Source organism: Idiotropiscis lumnitzeri, chromosome 7, assembly GCF_059441095.1.
Source record: "Idiotropiscis lumnitzeri isolate Australia: NSW breed Sydney's pygmy pipehorse chromosome 7, RoL_Ilum_1.0, whole genome shotgun sequence".
NCBI lineage: Eukaryota > Metazoa > Chordata > Actinopteri > Syngnathiformes > Syngnathidae > Idiotropiscis > Idiotropiscis lumnitzeri.
This window is the reverse complement of record NC_142397.1, coordinates 14,421,124-14,435,393: the sequence shown is the minus strand read 5'-3', so window position 1 is coordinate 14,435,393 and position 14,270 is coordinate 14,421,124. Positions and strand designations below refer to the sequence as shown.

Genomic DNA, 14,270 nt, shown 5'->3' with positions numbered 1-14,270 from the left:
CACAAACAACTGCCATGGCGCGCACCGTGGGAAGAGCCGACACGTCACCTTGCGGGCAGAAGACGTCCACTAAGAGAAAGCTAAAGTTAACTGCAGATGACACATAGCCAATAGGGGAAGAGTAGGAAGTCTTGGCTTTGTTTGCTGAAATGTATAAATGATCCTGGGCAACTTAGGGGGGGGCGTTGTTTTTTCCTGTTGGTTGCTGTAACCGGGCCTCTCAGACTTTGTATTAGATCTCCTGTTAAGAATAAATCCGCTCCCGTGTGAAGTTGCCGGCATCCTGGTCATCTTTCTCTCAAAACGAGCGCGCATAATTGTTGGATGAATGGAGGTTGTGTTTGGTTAACCATTAATGGAGTCAGATAATTAATTCAAACTATTTTGGTAAACTTTTGGTACATTTAAAGGTAAAAACTCCAACAAGTTTTTGTTTTGTTTCTCGAATATGAAATACTACCTGAAATATATTTGTAATATCTTCGGCTAGTACACAAAAATCTTTGACCCTTTTTTTTTTGTTTATTAATTCATTAAAAACTTTCAACAGCTATTGAGTTTGGAGTTGTCAATGTATTATTAATGCATTACAAAATGTCTCTTTTGGATTTCGAAATTTCCAAGGAAATGCGCGCACTGGTTAAATACAGGCCAGTTGTCAATTGCCAATAGCCAAGGCTCATTCCTAACGTCCATTTTAGAGCAGATATGACATGATGCCTGAAGAAAAAATATGCAATGTCAAAGCAAGTCGAACTATTGGGCAAACGGCCTTGATGCGACAAAAACAATTAAAGCAATTTCAATAAATAATGAATACAAATATTGACGTTGAACAAGCAGCCTTTTTGTCTTAAAGTGGTATCGCCTTGCACACGAGGGTGGAAAATGAACTTGATCATCAGCGTCATTCAGCGAAATATGATTGGTTGGTTTACGATTATCTGCCTTTTTTTGAAAATTTGTACGACTCCACCAGACCGTTGAACTCACATCAGTTAATGTCGTCAAAGTGTGCAGTCGTCTTTTACGTTGATTTTACTTATTTGGGTAAGTCTGCTTTAACAACAATTCTTCCACGCGCTAACAATATCTCTTCTACACGCTTACAACATCTACACTTAGCCAGTATCGTTGAACGAAGATATTTTCATGCTAGCATAATGTTGACAGAAGACAACCATTTTGTCGTGGACGCGTGTGCGTGTTTATTTCCGAAACAGATAAACAGTTAAAAATATTGCTTCTTCCTCTCGACAGGATTAAAAGGAAAGGTCAGCCGAGATGGCACTCGCTAATTTGTGCGTTAAGGCTCTACTTAGCTGGGTAGGTTAACGCCATCGAGATTTTAATATTTAAACTATTAGGCTTTGACCTCACCTTCTCATTCTACCTTTTCAGGTCAACAATATTATTTTGGCCCACCGAAAAATTAACATCGACGAGTTACAAGATGGGGAGTTCCTGCTTCGTGTTGTTTGCAAGCTGTGAGTACATTTGCAGTAATGTTCATTCGGGACATAGCCGCTGTCGTTTCCTCTTGTTTTTCTTCCGTTTAATTTCAGGAAAAATGAGCCAAATCCTCCTTTAATTAAAACAGCTGAGGAACGTTTTAAAGCCATTGCAAGATTTGTGGACCGTGAGTTTCTGACACACATTTCTGGGCATGTTTTTTTTTCTCTCTCAATGCAAAAGTATTGTTCAGGGGTCCATTTCACAAAGCAGGTTCAACAAACTCTGAGTCTAATCCTGAACTCAGTTATCTACTTTTTGAAATGGAAAAATCAAAGTTTCCGGTTCCAGAACAGATGTTTTGAATCAGTTTATCATCTGAGGGTCTAAACTGGGGGTGAAAATGTATGGGACACGATTTTTACAAATTTTAATATGTATTAAACAATGAAATATCCCTTTCCCAATGAACGGTTTCTCCAATTGATACACATTATCTTGGATTCAGCTTTACACTTTGAAAATCTTCCGGGCGGGGCCAGCATGACTGTGATCTTGAAGAAGGCGGATATGGAATCATTGAGCCACACCTGACTTTCTGGCATGGAAGCATGCTTGCTTTTCTCCCTTCTGATTCATTTAATTAAACAATAAAAATGGCGTGAGCAATACTTACCGATAGCTGGTCATTTCCATCTTCCAAGTCATTGGGTGGACCCAGTTCATGAAGTTGAGTTTTCCGCATCTTTTTTGCAGCCTTTAGTTTTTACCAAATTTGTACTTGTACTCTTTCTTTCATTCATTATCTGAGCCGCTTCTCCTCACGAGGGTCGCGGGCATGCTGTAGCCTATCTCAGCCGTTTCGGGCAGAAGGCGAGGTTCACCCCGGATTGGTTGCCAACCAATCGCAGGGCACACAAAGATGGGAAGTGGAGGGCAGTTTTTTTTTTCACTTACTAGAATTTGAAATATGAATGCGTTTACATGGAGAGTTTGAACACATTTTATAGAATAAGTGCAACACCGCTGCAGTTGCTATATATCTGCTCATTTTTGCTAGGAATGGACTTACTATTCATATCATCTGCTTCACTATGTGAGGGAGTAATGATGGGAATGCATGAACCAACCATGCTGGCAATCACAATTGCAGGCAATTAAATTGAATTAATCTGAAAGTATGTTTGTATGGATGAAAATAATTGTAAAATTTTCAGTTGTACCTTCATATTGGAGACTATGTTTCAATTTCTATTCTCTTATCTGAAAACGCTTATTTACCTTAATACCTATTTGTTGTATAGGGGATTGCAGATTTAATCCAACCAAAGGCACATCAATATCCTGGGACAACATACGAAATGGAATTAACCTGACTGTGGAAATTGCAAAGGTACATGTGGGGAATATTTGTTTGCATCCTGTTGTATGTGATGTTTTTATTATTGCTGTCTTGCATAGTGTTTTGTTTGCGCTGTTTTAAAACTCAACAATGACATGCTTCTATTGTGCAGTATTGTGAATCTTCTGGGCAAAACACAAGGTAGTGGGGAATGTCTGACCTGCTCTTTTTATTCACAGGTGCTTTTGTTGCTGGTTTACCATGACGTGATGAATGAACGTAGCACCCTTAATACTTTGGACACTGGAGTGGAGGTAAGCAGGCAGAATTATTTTTGTTAAAACACTGGGAATATGATGTGTTAATGTGTTTTTCTTCTCATTCCTTCTGTACCAAAATAATCATATTTACATTCTTGTTTGTCAGAGGGAGATTGCAAATCTGACTCTTACTTTTGTGATGGAGAGCAATGGCAGTGTTTATCTGAGTAATGGCCTTGATGCCTACTTGGCAGAGCAATGTGAGTCTCGCATCCATTTCGGCATTTCTTTGGCATTTGACTTGTGCTTTCAAACGTTGGACGCACTTTGCAGCTGATTCAGATGTTTGTCTTCATCCTTCAGATTTGCCAGTGCCGCATGAAATATTGGGGCGAATGGCGAGCAGCTCTACTTCCAGTGTGTCAACATTCTCTTCACTCACAGATGATGACTCGCCTGTGTTCCATTGCACAAAGAAAATCTCGTTTGTGGATATGCATACTGTGGCATCATCTTCTGTCAGGTATCACTATCACTGACTTTTATAAATATTTATTTATTGCTGGTGTTGTGCCCAAACCTATGGTGACATAATTGGTGAATTCAATATTTTTTTCCACCTACAAATGTGTACTTTTTGGTCAGTCCCCATGTGGGTCTCTTAATTTAGACAGCTCCCACTGGTCAACAGCACATTTTCATTGGAGGTGAAAATATTTTTGGTGCCGATCTTAAAAAAATTCCTCGTGTTACAAGTTCTGAAACCGCTGTTACCACCACTCCTACTAATGTTACTTAAAGAACAAAATTAGCCGGTGGTTAGCTGCGTTTCTGTAAAGTCTGCTTTTTCACTACTAGTACTGACTTCTTTTTGCTGCTTGGAGTGATGTTGCGTTAAATGAGCCTGGGTGTTTGTTGTGTTTCTAAAGCATCTCAAATAGACAAGAGTTGGACCAAAATATTTAATTATGCAAAAAAATAGCCGGACTCTGAACCTGCGATGGATGTTGGTTTACTATCCAGTGTGTCTTTTTTGGTGACTTGAATGAAGATCACAAATGACACAGTTCTAGTTTTTTTTTTTTTTTAATTTTTATAATTTATTTATTTATTGATAAACTGTTTGTCTATTACACTCAGACTAGGTCCAATTGATCCCAGTGTTCCGTTTTGATTAAAAAAAAAAAGGGGCCAATGGCTTTTATGAGCGAATTAGACTTAAAAGATTGTAATTATTATTTTGTTTTTCTTGTTTATTTATTTTCACAGCAAATCTCCTCTTCAGGATATTATGAACACTCCCAAATTCCAGTTGAGGAAGATTCAGCGGGAGATGATCAAAGAGCGAGATCATCGGGATAGACTCGAGCGAGAGATCGCCTGCAAGATTAGCGTCATTGCTCAAAGAGGTGCCGAACTTTTTTTTAACTTATTTTAATTCTATTCCACATTGCAATGTAGTACAATGCAAATTTCAGATTGCAAAGGCTGCAGTATGAAAAAAAACATCTGCTTTTTTCCGTTCTTATTTTTTTTTCTTTAAATGTATGTTAAAGTCGCAAAGAGACCGTTAGTTACATGGTTGTCTTTGCAAAAAAAGTTTACATTTATTTGACATGCTATATGCTTTTTAATCTATCAAATACGGTAGTCTATATCTTATTTGAAAATAAAATGGATTGCGTTCAATAAAAAAACATATTTCCGACTATAAATTATAAGTATAGTATATAAAATATTTACTCAAGTATTTATTTATTTAATGATTTTTTTTAAGAACTTTTTTAGAGCTATAATTCAATACAGTCATTATTTTGGCTGACTGTTACCATGCAAAATGTAATACTGCACCAAGCCTTTGTCAGAATAAATTGTCCATAGGTGTGAGTCTTAATGGTTGAGTACAGTTCAATGTCAGCTGGTCTCGGCTCCCGTTTACATAGCCCTATCGTTACAATTAGATGCCAAATCAGGACAAGTGACAAAGAAAATGAAAGAGTAAGTGCACATGGAGTCTAATGCATGCTTTCCCTTTCATCATGTGTTTTTTTTCGTCACTTTTTTCCCCTCAGAATCTCATATTAACCAATTGCAGTATCGCCTGGACAAGATGAAAAGGGAGCAGAGTGACCAAGAGCTTACTACCAGGGAACAAATCAATGAACTTGAGACAAAGAATAACTCGTAAGACCAGCTTCCCTCTCTCAATGTCTTTATAATCCCGGGACAGAATCGTAGTGAATGAGATGCTTGGTTACTTTATTTTTTTAAACAATGGTCTTGTTTGTAAAAGTATTATTTTCACAAGGTGATATTTTCATGTTTCTGCCCACAATGCTCTACTGTAATTGATCAACAACATGCTCTAATGGTAATTTATAGAAGGCTTAACAAATGTATTAGACCAGCTGTCCTAAAAATGACAAGATCACCCGGCATGATGTTGATAATCACTAAAAACCAAAATATCTGTTCAGGAGGGCAATTAAATGACATCTGACATCTTGATATTGACATCTTAGTTATGAATTATCTCATGTAGTTTACGTGCCGTGCCCTGTGATTGGCTGTCGACCCGTACAAGGTGCACCCCACCCAGTTCTTATTCACCTGCAACCCTAATGAGGTCAATCACTGTAGAAAATGGGTGGGTCAACTTCATTTTTTTGAATGAAAAGTCTGCTTACACCAATAACAAACAAATCGTTGTTTTTTTTAAATTGAGCATAGCGTGTTCATTCACAGGACAGGGAGGGGAAAAAAATAAGATACCCCTTCCTGTAGTTGCAGATAAGTTCTGCATGACGATCAAAATGAGTTTGGGGCCATTCCTCTTTATAAAACAGAGTTGACCAAGATTTCTGGCATGTCTTGTATGAAAGTCTCGCTTTAGGACAGGGCAGAACTTTTGCTTGGGCCATTCCACAACATCCATTTCAACTTTGGTTTGATTTGTCCGTAGAATATTTTGCCATTAGTGCTGGTAAACACGTGTTCCTCAGCAAATATCGATGGTCCAGCAACGTTTCTTTCATCGAGTTCTCCCATGAATCCGATTTTTGTTTATTCAAATTATAGTAGATTTGTCAACAAATTTTGGCATGTGCTAGGGATTTTTTGTAAGTCTAGAGCAGTGCTTCCTCGAACCCTTTCGTCATCCTGCGACTGCCCTCTCACGCATGGGTTATTGATTCAGCTAAAATAAAATCTAACTGCTGATTATTTAAAAATCTTTTTTTTTTGTCTCCATTTTAATTCTCAGGAGTTATCTTCTGTAACCCAAATTAAACATATATACACATTTTACATTGAAAATTAATGAATACTATAAATACTTGTGAAACACTGCTCTTTTTTTGTTTCTGTTTTTTTTTTTTTAACTCATTGCGCATTTAGCACAGTTGTCATCTTCACAGGACAGCCACTCCCCGTAAGGGACACAACAATGCTGAACTTTCCGCATTTATAGACATTTAGTCTCAACATGGATTGAACAGCAAGATTTTTAGAGATGCTTTTGTATCTTAGGAGGGTCAGAGTTATTGAATTTAGTTGTTCACTTACTTTCGCTTCACTGACCTATAAATGTTTACGTTATTTTCAGTTAAAAAATATGAAAACATAATTGTGTGTTGTTAACTTAAGCATACTGTGTTGTTTTGATTTTAATGACGAGACCACAGTTTCTGACTAATATATCCAGAATTCTGAGTAATGACAAAGATTTCATACTTTTTTACTGCCACTATCCACGAAAGCACTGTAATGTTGAAGAGCCAAGTTATTTTCATGATCGATATTTGTCTTCCCCCAAAACGGTACTTAACTGGGTTGTTACTCACTATTCCTACTTTTGTTTCTTTTAGGTTACAATTACGACTCAGTGAAATTCTAAAACAAAACCAAGAATGGAAAACTAACTTTTCACTGATGAAGCGAAAAGTAAATGAACTTGAAGACGAGAACGGTGTCCTCTCTTCACAGGTATGAACCCTTGGTCAACGCTCCTCAGAGACACTGTTCATTCAGTCTCAAGACACATTTTTTTTTCAATTCTAAAGTGTGCATTTAAATATTGCTCTTGGAATAAAAATACAATTGAAAAGTAAAGTAATCTACTATTTAAATGTTTTTAAAATGAATGAAGATCACACATTTGTGTTTTCTTCAAAGTGCCCCCAGTGACCTATAGGGTTTTTTAATTTTTATTTTGAAGGCTTTTTAGGGATTAAATTCAAACTCGACAGCTACCCCCAGGTCTTCCTGAAGGAGTGAGTTTTTTTTTTTTTTTTGACCAGTTAGTGCATTCTCCAACTCCAAATAAAGGCATTATCTTTTGTCAGTTTGTTTTTTCCCCGTACTGCTCCTCTGTTTAGCTCTCATTAGATTCTACAGTTGATCATAAGGTTGTAGGCGGTCTATGCATATGATACACACAGGACTTTGTTACTATGTGATACATTTCCTCAGGTGCGTGCAGTCCATACGCAGCTGTCTGTATTTCAAGCTGAAGTTGGCAGGCTGACCAAAACTCAAGCCTCTGGTCAAGAGGAGTGGAGATCGAAAATGGACTACCTACACTCTGAACTCAATCAAGCCAATGCACAAAAGGTGAGAGTGCGAATCCTCCATTGCCTGGCAATTCGATTCTGAATCAATTTTTGATTCAAGATCTTGAATGCATTATGAATTAAATGTTATGTTAAACTGTTACATGTTGATGTTGTATTAGCGTGGTACGTGTTAATTTGCATACATGTATGAGTTAGGCAAAATGGTAGGTATTATAATTCTCAATATTACAGATTTCATTCTAATATTTTCATCCTCTTATTAGTGCATTTATATCCTTGTGCACATACATTTTGGCAACAATCGGTCACGCTTATACCACGATAGACAAAACCAGTCCAACCAGTTTACGTCATAGTGATTATGTAAACAGGTAAGAAATGTCCAACATGCAAGTATTTATTATTTTAATACTTAATCGGCTTAAAGGTTTTCACAAAATCAGTTACTGTTGATTTGTATTTTTAATGTTCATACAGTAGCGGATGTTTGTTTACTGCTTAATAGAATGAAGTCAAATTTAATTGTCTGTTGCTTAAAAAACAATAGTCTTATAGTACTTATCGCAATTGCCTTATTTAGTGAATACATGTAAAGATTGTATTCGTTTCCAAAATCATTCAGCCTTAATCACAGTTGCAGTTGTAAACTGAGGTAACATAACCCCAATTTACACGCAAGTTCAACCGCGCGTCCTTCATGGTTGTTTCTAAAGTATGCTAATGCAGTAGAAAAGTCAAAATTCCAGACTATTTGTTTTAAGAACACATCTAGGCCATGAATATAAAACTATCATATTCAATTAATAACTATAATTGAGGTGGTCACTGGTGATGAAGAAAATAGGTTCTGTGACCCACTTTAAATCTCCCAACAACCGGTCAGTTGAGGATCAACTTTGATGTAAATGCTTTGTTTTATTACAGGAGCTCCTGACTGAACAAAATCAGATCCTCCAGGGGAAGATTTCATGTTTAGAAGATGAAATTAGAGCAGCCACAAAGCCTGATGTTGGAGAAAATATGGGGCCTGTAATTGAGGTAAATCAAGAATTGTTTCATGTCAGGTTCATATTTAATGTGTTCTGAAAGAATGATCTTTTGCAATTTGTAAAACTGTTTGTTAAACTTATAAAACGTTTATGACCAGCTTGTCATTTTGCAGAAGGACAGTTCCAAGCAGTCTGAAATCCTTCAAGAACAGATTAACCACCTAAAAAGTCAAGTTGAATGTCTGACTAACTCTTTGACAAAGGCTGAAGACCATGCTCAATCTCTGCAGCATCTGCTTGCGGAGATGACTGTGGAGATCCAAGTTAGAGAGGAACGTGTCATGCAACTGACTGCCACAAACTCTGAGCAGTCCGATTTGCTTAGTCAAGAGATTCAATGTTTAAATAAACAAGTACAGTCTCTTAATGTTCTTCTAAGGAAGGCCGAAGAAGATGTTCAGTCAAAAAGTGATTTGTTGACTCGGCAGCAGATAGAAACCGACATGAAGCTTCAGGAAAAATACCAAAAAGAGGAGCTCCTCCAGAAACAGATTACTTCCTTTGAAAAGGAGATTCTGAAGCTCAGAGAACACTATGATGAGAAACAGAAGAGGAACTTGGTGTGCTCAAGTCTGAGATGGCTGCCGTCCAATCCCAACCAGTTGAGAAGGACCACAGCCTCGACACACTCAGTGCCGAGGTTGCCGTCCAAGATAAGTTGGTTCAAAAGCTAAAGGGAGAGGCTCAGGATAATGCTAACATACTTGCTAAGATCCAGGAAGAGGCCTCCAAAAAAACAAATGCGCAAAAGGCCGAGGTAGAGGACCTTAGAGGTCAACTGGAAGTAATTGTTCTACAACTTAAAGATAAAGAACAACAGTAACTTGAAACCCAACATGAGTCTGCTCAGCTGATGGAAAAACTTCAGCTGCAGCTGTCAGCATCACAGGCAGAGGTGTGCAAGATGAAGGTGGAGATCCAAGATAACGAGGAACATATCACACAATTGAAGGCCAGCAACTCTGACCAGTCTGACTTGCTTAATCAAGAGATCCAACATTTAAAGAAACAAGTAGAATCTCTTGACTCCTCTCGAAGGAAAGCTGAGGAGGATGTCCAGTTTAAGAATGATCTGTTGGCACAACAGCAGAAAGAAGCTGACAGAACCCTGCAGGAGAATAAGCAAAAGGAAGAGCTCTTACAGAAACAGATTAACTTCTTTGAAAATGAAATTCTGAAGCTCACAGAACACTATGATGAGAAACAGAAACTTCTCATCAAGACTGAAGAGGAACTTTATATGCTCAAGTCTGAGATGGTTTCCGTCAAATCCCAAACAGTTGAGAAGGACCACAGCCTCGACACGCTCAGTGCCGAGGTTGCTGTTCAAACTAAATTGGTTCAAAAGCTAAAGGGAGAGGCTCAGGACAATGCTAACATGCTCACTAAAATCCAGGAAGAGGCCTCCCAAAACACAAATGCACTTAAGCTTGAGGTAGAGGACCTTAGAGGAGGGCTGGAAGTAATTGCTCTACAACTTAAAGATAAAGAACAACAGTGTTGCTGTGTTAAGAATCTGTTTATGTGCCTTTTTATGTGCATTCAGAATACAAAATTGTTCTCTACATGCAGTAAATGACTAATTTTTTTTCAAATTTCACAAAACTGCGGCTTATAGCCTGGTGCAGTTTGTATATGTTTTTTTCCCCTCTCTCTCACTCTCCAACAAGAGTTGATGCGACTTATTTAGTTATAGTCCGGAAAGTATCGTACTTCAGAAGTATGCAAACAAGGCATCATGGCTTTATTTATGCAATTAGTGTAATCTTGAAGTGGCATGCACTGCACTCATTTTAATTCAAATTCTGTGGACTATTAAAACTGTAAATTGTAACCCGTATTATCAGTTTTTTTTTTAATATGTATATTTTTGTTGACTTTTGACTACGCCTTACTTTGGGTCTTTTAAATCTTGCACACAAGCAAAACACACACAAAAAAAAACTAATACTAAAACTTCTTTTGGAAAAAATTATAGTCAGGAAAACCTACCAAAGCTGCTATGAAAACTAATTAAAACTAACAACACTTTAAGCAAAATTACAAACTAAATAAACACTATAACTAAAATTCCCAAACGATAGTAACCCTGGTTCTTACAAAGCTGTCAAACTTTCTTCTCTGAGCATTTTGGTAAACTCTTATCGCACTCCTCTTCAGAAAACTCCAGGCAGCATTGAAGGTGTTGAGACGTTCTCCAGCCTGGCTTCAGCTCGCTCTCAGCCCAACCTCTCTGGTGCCCATGGCGCACGTCCTGTGTCCATGGAGCTTTTTGACACGCCCGCTAGAATGACCGCCGCTGCCAGCGAACAGCTCAGCGGTCTTCCTGGGTATCGGCGGAGCACGCTCCATTCGCAGAGTAAGTTTGACTTGAGCAACAGCACACGGAAAAACTTATCAACTCAAACTGTATCGTTTACAGTCATTTTTTTAATGGGATCTGACCTTTTAGATGAGGCCCATAACTCCTATATGCTCAATTTTCTGCACTCTGATGTGTTCAGCCACAAGTACGTTTTGCGTCGGAGCAGAGAATGAGCCAGATGGTGCGCCAGATGACTGGATGCGAATTGCTGAGCTCCAAGCAAGGAACAAAGCCTGCCTTCCTCATCTCAAGAGCAGCTATCCTGTAGAGTTTGAGGTTGGTTAATCAGTGATTCTCAACAGTTGTAATGCTTGGACCTATGTTCTGTGTCTATCAGCGGTATACATGACAACTACATAAATAAAATTCTATTTTAAATTAGAATTTCTTGAATTCAAATTTGAAAATCTTTCATTAACAATGGGTTTCCAATCATTTTGCCCACGAGAATAAACTCCGTAAATCAATAGTAAATATATTGACGCAAGTCGCATTCCCTTGTTTATGGTATCAATTTCAACCATTTTCTCCCTTCAGACTGGCTACAAGAGCGTGCTTACTTTCACCGACGAGGATGTCCGTACAGGTGACCCGATGGAGACCATTCGTCGAGGCTCCATCATGCCAGGCCAGCTCCAAGAGTCTCTCGCTTCCCATCGGCACTCCCTCGCAGCAGGACAGTCGAGTTCCGCAGTTGGTGTCCGTTCTCACCGTCTGTCCTTGACAGCAGATCATCCACGGTCCAAATTGGTCAGCTCCTCTCAGCTGAAAAGCGCGAGATGTACAAAGCGGTCTGGTTCGACGTCACCTGAGGTTAGTCGTCGTGTCAAACTGAAAGATTGTTTGGATATTTTCTAAATTTTCTTTTAATGTTATAATTTTTTAAAAATTTTATTTGCCAGAAAAAAATGAAGGCCAGCTGTTTCCGCCGACCCCTCACACCCAAAAACAAGAACATCAACAGCAGACCCTCCAGCTCACAAATTCACCCTGCCTTCAGTCCAGTGAGTTTGACATCCGTAGAGTTTATGTTGTGTAACATAAACTAATAGTCAAGTGTGATGGAATGCTTTCGCAGCCTGACTTCGATCCGGGCTACATGGTTTCCACTCTCAATAAATGACTGGTGTAGTCTGCCTTTAGCCCAAAGTCAGCTAGGATTGCCTTCAGATAACAATATAAGTCAGCAGTTAAGAAATTGAATGGCAAGATACAATATTCTGAAGTTAAACGTTAAAAAATATAACCTTCATGAAATGACAATTGCAGGAAATGTTCAATTTTTTGTGAAACCTATCATTTCAAATAGAACGGAATAAAACAGTTTCAACTGAGACACAAACTGTCAGCTCGTCAGACTTCTCCTTTATCTTGTCAGGTTGACCGCCGGCAGTCTATGATGTTCACCATCGACAACACCCCAAAGAACAGCAGCAGCCATTACCTGAAAAGAAGCCTGAACAAACTCCGTAGTTCCACTCGGAAGTCACCAGGCAAAACCTCCATGAAGTCCCCCGGAAATGCCATGCACAAAATAAATAAGCAGGTTACCACTTCCTGCGCTGCGGCGGGTCGAGCGGGTAGGGGAAGCAGCTTCAAGTCACCCCATATGGTCTCCAAAGAAAACAAGAAGTCCCCTCAAACTTCTGGCAAGTCCCCACGGTTGACGGCAAGCGTTCGCAAGGTAAGGAGATGGTCTTTAATGTAAAAGTAAACAAAGAATTGTCTGCCCACTCAGTTCTTTAATCTGGCGTGCCATTTACAATAGAATTCTGTTATAGTCTTGTTGGACAAACATTGACTCTCTGATGTTGTCTTCGCATACTCTGGTGATCAAGTTATTGGGTGTAAACGATTCTGACTTGATCTTGCTATTTTTAAGTCTTTAGAAATTGTGCTGCCTTTTTCTACATTCTAATATATATATTTTTTTTATTCCGCAGATGAAGAGGAGGATGGTGTGAATTTTTCAGCAGTTCAACACATTCATTTGTAATTTGTGTTTTATGCACTTTTATTACTTTCTTTTGAATTTTACTGATTGTCTAATTTGTATATTAAAAAAAATCTAATTTACAAATTGTCCTGCCTGAACCTTGAGCATTCATTTCCAACAAGTGCAAAAATAAAAAAAAAATCATGCATGCAGACATTTACCCATGCACACACGCGAGTGAACTGGAACCAATACCAAAGTACCTGGAGTAAATCCACCCTCAGCACAGGGAGAATATGCAAGCTCCATGCATGAAGTCTTTAAGCCCCAACCTTTGAAAAGTTAGGTGGCTATACTTATCCACTGGAAACATTGCGGCCTACCCGCATGGAAGGTCAATTTCAGTTTCTTTTGGAAACCACAAATGCACATTCAACAATTCATAAGCAAAGTTGAAGGCTAGGCTCCAACACGCCTGCGATGCTTGCGATAAGCGCTCAGATAATGGATTGATGCACGGATGTATATCATGATAAATGCTGAAGGTAATGTCAATGGATTGGCTGATTTTTGTACTGTATATCTTGTCAATTATGTATATTCATAAAAAAAATCCCCCACGATTCCACTTAATAAAATATTAATCAAAATGTATCAATAATTTGAGTAGAGGGATTTATTGGTTCCTTAAGGATACAAGGATGGAAGGAGGGCTTGTTTCAAGTGGTCGTGTGAGGTAAGCTTTACCCAACGTATTTTGAGTAATAATTTTAAGAATATATATTTTTTTTTTATTGCAAACGTCCAAGAATCATAATTAGACCCATATTAACGCCCTAACGATACTTGCTTTTTTGGCAATCGCCGCTATTCTTCGGGAATTACATTACACAAAGAACCACGAGCTGTCAGTCGCCATTGTAATGCATTGTTTATTGACCGGTGAGCCGCTCAATTGACATCGCTCTTATGTTTTTCAGTGAAATGCCTTGGAGCTGTGGTGATGCATTGTTCACATTCAGCCAAGCATCTGAGTGGCCCAAAAATAAATAAAAAATAGGGAGTGTAAATGGACCAATTTCGTTCAGGCATTGCGAGGGAAATTAAGCCACTGTTGACTATAGTGCTCTCTGCCACAGGCACTTTGAACCTCACTGCTTTCTCAACAGTTTTGCTTTTTTCGTGCTTTATTATTACGTAATATATGTAATTAATTTATTTGCGACACACATAGATTTGCCATTTTCTAAACTTACCTAACACTACGCCTTTAACGACAATTCGCTAGACAT

The 14,270-nt window shown here is 38.5% G+C and overlaps 1 protein-coding gene across 2 annotated transcripts; it reads left to right on the top strand.

Annotated features, from left to right (window-relative positions):
- The first annotated feature begins 889 nt into the window (after positions 1–889).
- Positions 890–13,122, top strand: LOC148333682 (nuclear mitotic apparatus protein 1-like). Of its 2 annotated transcripts, XM_088300553.1 has the most exons (19): positions 890–1,050; positions 1,261–1,326; positions 1,402–1,487; positions 1,566–1,639; positions 2,757–2,845; positions 3,034–3,108; positions 3,221–3,314; positions 3,418–3,577; positions 4,324–4,463; positions 5,127–5,238; positions 6,921–7,038; positions 7,525–7,665; positions 8,553–8,666; positions 10,838–11,036; positions 11,182–11,318; positions 11,580–11,855; positions 11,945–12,046; positions 12,421–12,726; positions 12,986–13,122. In XM_088300553.1, the coding sequence occupies exons 2-19, from the start codon at positions 1,285–1,287 to the stop codon at positions 13,004–13,006; spliced, it is 2,286 nt and encodes a 761-aa protein (XP_088156679.1). In that variant the 5' UTR covers positions 890–1,050; positions 1,261–1,284; the 3' UTR covers positions 13,007–13,122. The 2 variants fall into 2 exon arrangements, with proteins under 2 accessions (XP_088156679.1, XP_088156680.1); XM_088300554.1 differs by lacking the exon at positions 1,566–1,639 and having other exon boundaries at positions 923–1,050.
- The last annotated feature ends 1,148 nt before the right edge of the window (positions 13,123–14,270 follow it).